The sequence below is a fragment of the Somniosus microcephalus genome, chromosome 1 (genome assembly GCF_052327205.1).
Source record: "Somniosus microcephalus isolate GS21.2 chromosome 1, FLI_Smic_1.0, whole genome shotgun sequence".
In the NCBI taxonomy this organism is placed as follows: Eukaryota; Metazoa; Chordata; class Chondrichthyes; order Squaliformes; family Somniosidae; genus Somniosus; species Somniosus microcephalus.
Window position 1 is genome coordinate 64,695,477 of NC_140987.1, and position 10,434 is coordinate 64,705,910.

Genomic DNA, 10,434 nt, shown 5'->3' on the forward strand with positions numbered 1-10,434 from the left:
ACCACCAATTCTATCTCCCTCCCTGGCCACTGTCTGAGGCTGAACCAGACTGTTCACAACCACGGCGTTCTAGTTGACCCTGATCTGAGCTTCTGACCCCATGTCCTCTCCATCACAAAGACTACCTACTTCCATCTCCATATAGTCTGTCTCCACCCCTGCCTCAGCTCCTCTACTGCTGAAACCCTCATCCATGCTTTGTTAACTCCAGACATGACTATTTTAATGCTCTCCTGGCCGGCCTCCCATGTTCCACCCTCAACAAACTTGAGCCAATCCAGAGACTTGAGCACAGAATCTACGTTGACACTTCAGTCCAATTTTGGCGGAGTTCTGAATTGTGGGAGTTGCTATATTTCAGATGAGACATTAAACCGAGGCCCTGTCTGCCATATCGGATGGATGTAAAAGATCCTAGGGCACTATTCGAAGAAAAGCTGGGGAATTCTCCTGGTGTCCTGGCTAATATATATCCCTGAACCCGCATCTCCAAAACAGATTAAGCGGTTAGCTCTTTGATCGTTGTTTGGGAAAGCTTGCTGTATGCAATTCAGCTGCTCTGATTACCTACAAAGCAACAGTAACTACACTTCACAAACGATTCGTCAGCTGTGAAATGCTTTGCGATGTCCTGAGGATATGAAATTTGCAATATAAATACAAGTTTTTTCTTTGTTTCATTGCTGTTCGTGGGTCCCTGCTGTGTGCATATTGGCTGCCACATTTACCTACCAAACAACAGTGAGTGCACCTCAAAAGTACTTCAGATTGGCTGTCAGTGTAAGATGTGGAGGTAATGCAGAATGAACTAATGTAGAATGTTCAATAGGCTACACATTGCTATCACCATATGTTGCTTCAAGTCTGATGAATGAATTCTGATCGAATTTCTTGGAGTGACTGAGAGCCCCATTGTGAGATTTGATGTGTGTGGGTTTGGTTACTGCTGGAGCCTGTTAGTTTAATGGCTTCGCGTGTGCTCAGTGCAGTTCCTTCAGTTTTAGGAATCTCAGTGCTTTAAAACTAAAAATGATTCAGTTGAAGCCAGTTCATACATTTTAAATATAAAAACCCCTCAGAGATCCTTCAAAGTCACGAGTATATTTTGAAAGAATATGACAGCCTTCCCTGTACAGTTAGCCAGATCTCAAAGCTCATAGTTATTCTGTGATGCATGAAAATATTATGGCCCTAAAGGTCATGGGGCTGAAGAGGTAGGTGAGCAGGATCAGCAGCCATGGAGGAGGAGCTAGAAGTTGGGGTGGATGTTCCACGGGAGTCTACCTTATTTGTTTTTGCAGCATTTCTGGTTTTGTTTTATAATATAAACGTACATATGTAAGATGAACTCACATTTCTATATAGCCTTTTGCATCCTTATCACATCCCAAAACCATTTCATTTGAAGCGTAGTCACTGGTGTCATGCAGGGAAACACAGCAGCCAATTTGCACACAGCAAGGTCCCACAAACAGCAATGAGATAAATTAGCAGATCATTGGTTGAGGGATGAATATTATACAGGACTGAGAGAAAGTTTCTCTGCTCTTCTTTGAAATAGTGCTATGGGATTTTGTTATGCCCACCTGAGAGGGCAGATGGGGCCTCGGTTTAACAGATCAACTGAAAGACAGCATCTCCGACAGCGCAGCACTCCCTCAGTACTGCACTGAAGTGGCAGCCTAGATTGTGTTCTCAAGTCTCTGGAGTGGGGCTTGAACCCTCAGGCTTCTGACTCAAGGGGGAGAATGCTACCACTGATCCAAGGCTGACACAAAGAAGGAGATCCTCTTTGGGTGATAATCAATATGTTGTAGTGGTCACCAAAACTGAATGTACTGCATCTTTAAGAAATCTGGAATGATTAATTTCTTGGCAGAAAACAAATCTGTTCAACACTGCTCATTTATGATCAGGCCCGATTTCAGACAGTCTGCTTTCAGGAAAATTTACCCTGGCAACCAGTGAAAGAGAGGCTGGGTGGGTTTTTGCTGCTAAAGTAAAGAAACATATTTTGGCATCTAATTTTTCCTGGGTTTAGACAACCATTTCAGTCACAGTTTATTTGCACTGCTGTATATCACTTTCATCCGTGACAAAGGACACTTATATACAGAGCAGCAGTCCTCCCACAAACATCAGGGAGCTCAATTCATACATTCAGGGCCTCTCGGTATTATATATCAGTTACTCGTTTTACAAACTCTGAAGACCAGCTAGAAACATCATTGTAGCTGAAAGAGGACTAGTGTCCAAGACCTGCACACACGGAAGTACGTTTCATTTCATCCGTTGTCTTTTAACAATCAATATTTTGCCAGGTTTATAATGGGGTAGTCCTGGAACTTCGAAAACTTGTCATGTTTGGTGGGCCTCTGGGCTCTCAGCTGCTGTTTACCGAAAGCCGGGGATGTTTGCAGAAGAAAGCTCTCAAAATATCATCGCAGATTGGAGCCTGTGATTTTTTGATACGAAAATTATTGTGTAAATTTTATTTTGCTTGGGAAAAGCTGCAGTTACTTCATATTTAGCTGGTATGTGCACTTCGTCTGCGTGACATCAGAACAACGTGTACTCCTGTGTGACACAGGCCAATACCCCAGAGAGAGGATGCTCTGTCGTTAAACTGATCTGGCTGTAAAAACTGAAGCACTTTTAAACTAAAGCATGTGAAAAATAAATGAAGCATTGGTTTGATCGTCATTCCAGGAAATCCATAGGGAAGTTGGCGGTGGTTCCCGGGAAGTGATGGTAACGTCCCTGAGGTGCCCCCATGAAAGGAGAAGGCCTTGTAACTGGCCTCCTTTTCCCTGCAGTCGACCCCAGACCCCCCGTCGAAGGCCCCTGTCTCAGCTGAGGCCTTTGGTGGGGCATATCATCTAATCTTTGGGGTGCTTCTGCCCTCTTTAAGGACCCAGCCACAGGCCCGCTGTGTATACTTAATGAGCCCCAGCCCAGGAAGGCGGGTCGGAGCTGGGTGGAAAAAGAGGGACAGGCTGGGACTCCACTCCAACCGGGCGACTCCTCATAACCCTGTAATTCCCTTATTTATTCCTTACAGGTGGCGGCTCCAGCAGGTGTCTTTGAAATCTTGGACAAGCTGGGATTCCCGGAGTTTGAGGACCCAGCATCCACCCCAATGTGCAGGATGCGTGACAGGTGGCAACAACAGCGAGGATACAAGGTCCCTACCTTTGGGGATATGATTGGATAATTTTGGAACCAAGCACACTTATCATTGACGTTTTCGCCCTTCCAAGTCTGAATATCTTTCAGCTGCTCACTTTCAGTACAGGAAATGACTAAATTAAATTCCGACAGTGTGGTGAGAGAGGGAGCAGTTGTTAATTCAAGTTACTTAAGTGAACAAGCTCAAAAGTTGTAGCGTGGGAGCTTCCTCTGCACTTGCGCCCACATCCATAATCTTGGCGCCAACCAATTACACAGCTTAAAAGATCGTGGGCATTTGGGTGCAAGTGAGTTACACTTGTAACCACAATACGCCCAAGTATCCTCGATCTTTTATGTCCGTCCATCAAACCCACCATCCGAACGAATTTCCGCCCACAAAATTGGCCATGCCCAACTCCTAAATGCCAATATCTTCCAATTGCCCTTGTTCGGGAGGGTGTCTCTCAACATTGCGAAGGATTTTCAGGCGCTACAGGAAATAAAGTCATTTTTCTGGTCTTTCAATTGCAATTTTTTGAGTTTTTTTTTCATCAATTTATCCTCACTGCGACCTGCTTTGTATTTTCTGTTTCTTTGAATGGATTTTTATGGCATCAGTACAAGTCACATTAAAAATTGAAACACCTCCCTGATTGCAGGTTCCTAAACATGCAGTGCCTGATGTGCAAGAATGAGTTGAAACATAAATTTTAAGACTCAAGGAAGAAATATATGGTGTGGATTCACCGTTTCCTTAGGCCCCTATTATTTATGCCATTTTATGCCCATTTTAAGTTTGGGCACAGTCTAATGAGATTGGGAGGATGTTTGGGCGTGACTTGACATCGGCAAAATGGGCATGATATTTGGTGCATTTTCGGGCCTAACTTCCAGGTTACTCCCAAGGCCGTAATATTTTCTGATTTGGGCACAGATGTACTATAGTCTGACTAATGTTTTTAACTTCTATCACCTTGCATCCACAATGATATGTTCATGTTTTGGGATATATTCTACCAACTGTGTCCCATCATTCTTTTACATCCAATGAAATGCCCTGAAATTAGGCTGACGGATAATGACATGTGTGGAATTGCTCGCTTCACTATTTTAGCAAAGGCATCATCCATTTAAAATAAGTGGGTAACATCTCTGCGAAAATAGTGGAGTCATTTCAGAAGAGCATGTTATGGTTCATGCAGTATTAAAAGACAATAATACATACTTGTGTTACTGATTTAGGACAACCACCGAATAGATGGGGGAGACAGAGAGAGAGAGAGAGAGAGAGGGATAGAAGGAGATTTATGATAGAGGGAGAGGGAGGAAGGGAGAATCAGAGACTGGGAAGAGATGGCGAGAGGGAGGAAAGTGGGAGAGAGAGGAGGAGGAAACACAAGCTAGTATAAAAAGACTAGTACCGAAGAATCACAAGGCGATGTGCTGTGATAAAACTGCATTTCTGCTCTTCTAAACTACATTTATTGTTTTGCCAATAGTATATTCAGTCACATAATCTTAGACACTTAACAATCAGTAGTAGCATTTATATTTTCCCCTTTTGTATTTTTATCTTTTGTAAATCGTTATTTTCTCTATTTTGTGAGCACCACTTTTCCCTTTTCGAGAATGTGGGTGATTGACCTGTAAGCAACACTAGGAGGAGTGCGAGCTTGTTCTATTAAGTGACCTGGGTTAACATACACTCAGTATGTGGAAAAGTACTTCATATTGGGGGTAAGCTTAAAGATATTGAATTTAGTAACGCATTACAAAAAACATACCTAGGTAATCCGTGAAAAGGCCTGAAATGTGTTTACCAGTCAGGTAGCTTAGTAGTGGAAAATGTTAGAATTAGCACAGGTCAAAATTAGTTTTAAATGACGTCTGAATGTAACTCCATGTGTGCTGTGCAATGTTTTTCAACTCAAATGTATCACTGCATCAAGAAGTGTACGAGAGCTGCTTCCTGCTACTGCCTTAGTTAGGTCCACCTTTTCCATTCGTGTCTTGGCAAAGTGCGATGCCTCCCTTCCTGTTGACAGGTCTGCCACTCTAAGTTCCATTAGGGAGCCAGATTGGCTGGGAAACCCCATCAGTGCCGTGGGGCACTGCAAATCTGCCTGCTCTAGATCTCGGGTCACAGGATCCACCACAGAGGGTTGACTTGTTCCTGAACCTCTGTCACTAAGTGTCTCATCTTGGAGCAACCTGAACCCCACTTACCATTCCCCCAAAGGGGATAGGCACTAGTACCTGTGGCCATGATACATTATCCCTCCTCCACATCGCGGCAGTCTTCGGCACAGTTGGCCACATTATCCTGCTCCAGCACCTTGCTTGTCCAGCTTGGTGGGACTGCCCTCACTTGGCTCCACTCTTGTTTATTTGGTTGTAGCCAGAGCACCTGTAGCAATGGATTCTCTTCTCAACCCTATACCATCACCTCCGCAGTCACCCAAGGAACCATCCTTGCCCTTACCTCCGCGCCCACCCCCCCCCCCCGCGGCTTCTTCATCTACATGCCCTAGGACAAGTAACTATGAATGTCTAACCATCGCCCCTTGACATTCAACGGCATTGCCATCACCGAATCTCCCACCATCAGTACCCTGGGGCACCATTGACCAGAAACTTAACTGGACCAGCCACATAAATACTGTGGCAACAAGAGCAGGTCAGGGCTGGGTATACTGCGGCGAGTGTCTCACCTCCTGACTCCCCAAAGTCTTTCCACCATCTACAAGGCACAAGTCAGGAGTGTGATGGATACTCTCCACTTGCCTGGATGAGTGCAGCTCCAACAACGCTCAAGAAGCTCGTTACCATCCAGGACAAAGCAGCCCGCTTGATTGGCACCCCATCCACCACCTTAAACATTCACTCCCTCCACCACCGGCGTACCATGGCTGCAGTGTGTACCATCTACAAGATGTAAGAAGTCACACAACACCAGGTTATAGTCCAACAGTTTTATTTGAAATCACAAGCTTTCGGAGCGCTGCTCCTTCGTCAGGTGAAGTGGAAATAAAACTGTTGGACTATAACCTGGTGTTGTGTGACTTCTTACATTTGTCCACCCCAGTCCAACTCCGGCATCTCCACACCATCTACAAGATGCACTGCAGCAACTAGCCAAGACTTCTTCGGCAGCATCTCCCAAACCCGCGACCTCTACCACCTAGAAGGACAAGGGCAGCAGGCACATGGGAACACCACCACCTCCAAGTTCCCCTTCAAGTCACACACCATTCTGACTTGGAAGTATATCGCTGATCCTTCATCGTCGCTGGGTCAAAATCCTGGAACACCCTCTCCAACAGCACTGTGGGAGTACCTTCACCACACGGACTGCAGTGGTTCAAGAAGGCGGCTCACCACCACCTTCTCAAAGGCAATTAGGGATGGGCAATAAATGCTGGCCTTGCCAGCGACGCCCACATCCCAGGAATGAATAAAAAAAACTTGCAGACATTATACTCTGCAACATGTCTGTATGTAGATTGGGCACAATGGGAGTTAGTGATATGATGTTGTCATTACATTCGTAACTGCATTTAAGTTGCATACTAAATGTAAGGCAATGGTTATCTGTGAGACTGTAAGCAATTACGTTAGCACCAGACACACAAGACTGGTTTAGAAATTCAGAGATTGAATAACTGCACTACAGGGTGTCAGTTGTTATTTACTTTGTGTATTTTGTTTATATAGTGTTCTCTGCTAAGTATAAGAGACAAAGGACAAAGGGTAATATATGTTGTGGTGATAATAAAGCTTTAGGAGTCTGATACTGTGGCTATACTAGATTAAATTGGTAACAAAATATTGTATGCTGTTAGGCTACTTGGAAATCACTGTTCACTATTGGGCTACTGGGAAATACATTGTGCACTATTAGATTACTGGGAGACACACTGTGCACTATTAGATTACTGGGAGACACACTGTGCACTATTAGATTACTGGGAGACACACTGTACACTATTAGATTACTGGGAGACACACTGTGCACTATTAGATTACTGGGAGACACACTGTGCACTATTAGATTACTGGGAGACACACTGTGCACTATTAGATTACTGGGAGACACACTGTGCACTATTAGATTACTGGGAGACACACTGTGCACTATTAGGTTACTGGGAGACACACTGTGCACTATTAGGTTACTGGGAGACACACTGTGCACTATTAGATTACTGGGAGACACACTGTGTACTATTAGATTACTGGGAGACACACTGTGCACTATTAGATTACTGGGAGACACACTGTGCACTATTAGGTTACTGGGAGACACACTGTGCACTATTAGGTTACTGGCAAATACACTGTGCCTTGTTAGGTTGATGCTTTCAATAAAAATAATCAGAAAACAACATAATTGAAGTTCATAGTGCAACACATGTCACATCTGCTGCGGCCAACTTTTCACTGGAGATTTACATTTGGATATCTGAGGTGAACAACCCAAGGATGGAGCTTGACTAAAATCTTCGAACCTATTTCCTCCATTTCAAATGGTCTAAAAGGTGTTGCACATTTCCACCAGTCTGGCAAAGCATCAAACACCAGGGTCTTTGTGAAGGTTATTGCCCTAAAATATGTCAGGGCTTGGGGTGCATTCCCAGTGTAAAATGGCTGGAAGTGCAGTGGAAATTGTAAAAATCGGGCAGGGACTGGGAACACCAGGGCCTAGAAATACATTTGCGCTGGCTTGCGTATGCAAAGGGCTCAATGCCTGTAAAACGGAGATGAGGAGATGAGGAGGAATTTCTTCTCTCAGAGGGTCATGAATCTTTAGAATTCTCTACCCCAGAGAGCTGTGGAGGCTGAGTCAGTGAATATATTCAAGGCGGAGATAGACAGATTTTTGAAAAACCAGGGTATCAAGGGTTATGGGGAGGGGGCAGGAAAGTGGAGTTGAGGCCAAGATCAGATCAGCCATGATCTTATTGAATGGCGGAGCAGGCTGGAGGGGCCAAATGGCCTACTCCTGCTCCTATTTCTTATGTTCTTATGTTGTTATCAGGCACAGGCCATGGACGCCTATTCTTTTGCCTACACCAATATGGCAGGTGGCGCACTTCCTTCCCGCCATGTTAGTTACAAAAAACAGGTGCGGTGCCATCGAATTTCTAGGCCCAGGTCCATTCTCAGAAGAGAAGCCAATAAGAATTTCCACTGAGGCTTGGGGTGGTCAGAAGTTCCGGCTGCCCCCTATAAGGCCCATTGCATCATGAGGAGGTGGGGCTGAGGATGTCTTCCCTGTAATGATCAATAACATGTCATTCTATAGTGGACACTAGGTGGAGCCGTAGAGCTGCGTAGAGCTATATATATATAAGACTACACTACCCAGCTGTATGTATATTAAGACTACATTACCCATGAGGCACTAGGCTACCCAGAAGGCAGCAGTCAAGATGGATGCCTCTACAGATACTGTACCTAGTCCACATGTGCTCAATAAAAGTGTCTAGCAAAAGCTAGCTGTGTTCATAATAAGAATGTCTATTTATTAATGAACATAAGATGGTACCAGGATGGTGAAGATCTGCTGAAAATTGTGAAAAGCGACATGGAGAATTTGAAGCCACCAGAGCGTTTGAAACTCACAGGAAATATCGACTACAATTGGCAGACTTTAAAACAACAATTCGAACTCTACATTGCAGCCATCGGATTCTGTACGAAGCCAGACGCAAGGAAGATAGCATTGCTGCTTACAGTTGCAGGCCCACAGGCGATAGAGGTATTTAATACATTTGTATTTAATCCAGAGGAGAACAGAGAAAAATTGGAAGATGTGCGAAAAAAATTTGATACACATTGCTCTCCCAAAAAGAATGAGACCTATGAAAGATACATGTTCTGTTCAAGGACACAGCAGCAAAATGAGACTTTCGATAGCTTTATAACTGATCTGAAACTGAAAGCACAGACATGTAATTTCTCTGAGCTGAAATCATCCCTGATTCATGACCAGATTGTGTTTGGTATTCATGATAAAAAAGTCAGGGAACGTCTGTTGAGAGAAACCGAACTAAATTTGAAAAATGCAGTGAAAATATGCCAAGCCAGCGAGCTAGCTCAAAAGCACGTGAAGACTTTCAGTGAAATCAATAATGATGCGATTGCAATGAGTGATAATGCTGCTGTCGGTGCTGTGTCCTACAAGGGGAAGAAACGTGGGCAGAACAGAAATGAAAAGCAATCGGAGGATGACATTTTTAATTGTAAACGCTGTGGTTACAAACACCAGTTAAGACAATGCCCAGCGTTTGAAAAAATGTGCACAAAATGTCATGGAAAGAATCACTTTGCCAAACAATGCTTTTCAAAAGTAACAACAAAGAAAGGGCAACAAGTCCGAGTTAATGTAATTGAGGACATTGATTTAAGTGAGACATTTTTTGTACGAATGGTGTCATGTGACGATATCAAAAAGGATACAGAAAATGTGCAGCCCTCAGAAATGGACAATGCTGAACATAAAGTCAATGCAGTAAAAGTGGACAAATGGATGATCCCACTGCAGATAAATGGAGCATTAGTTACATTGAAACTAGACACTGGGGCAAAAGCAAACTTAATCAGTATGAGTGACATTAAAAACATGAAAGAAAAGCCCAAAATACATAAAAAGTCAGTACTACTGAAGAGCTATAATGGACAGAAAATAGATAGCTCAGGTGTATGCAGACTTAAAGTGACAGTCAAAGACAAAGTGCATCATCTCATGTTTTCTGTTGTGGCTGAAGGGCTTGATTCACTATTAGGTGACAAAGCTTGTGAAGACTTAGAACTGGTCAAGAGAGTCTACCGTATAAACTGTGCCATAAGCAGACCAGATGACTCGATGGATTCTGTAGTGAATAATTTCCAGGATGTGTTCAAAGGATTTGGAGTTCTACCATTCACTTACAAGATCCAGCTAAAGCAGGATGCTCAGCCAGTGGTACATGCTCCACGAAGAGCTCCAGCACCCCTGCGTGACCGGCTCAAGAATGAACTGGACAGAATGACCACACTAGGAGTCATCAGGAAAGTTGAAGAGCCAACAGACTGGGTTAACTCCATGGTATGTGTAAAGAAAAAGAACAATGATCTAAGAATATGCATGGATCCAAAGGACTTAAATGCAAACATAAAACGTGAACACTACCAGATTCCCAAGCGAGAAGAAATCACCAGTGAAATGTCAGGTGCCAGATACTTTACAAAGTTCGATGCCTCACAAGGATTTTGGCAACT

The 10,434-nt window shown here is 43.8% G+C and overlaps 1 protein-coding gene across 1 annotated transcript in view; it reads left to right on the top strand.

Moving 5' to 3' along the window:
* LOC147124143 (paladin-like) overlaps positions 1-6,962 on the top strand; it is a 168,899-nt gene extending 161,937 nt beyond the window's left edge. The window contains exon 17 of the mRNA XM_085982787.1: positions 3,062-6,962. Coding sequence (XP_085838913.1) covers positions 3,062-3,214 — 153 coding nt within the window. The 3' untranslated portion in view covers positions 3,215-6,962. The remainder of the gene's footprint in view (positions 1-3,061) is intronic.
* Positions 6,963-10,434: the final 3,472 nt, after the last annotated feature.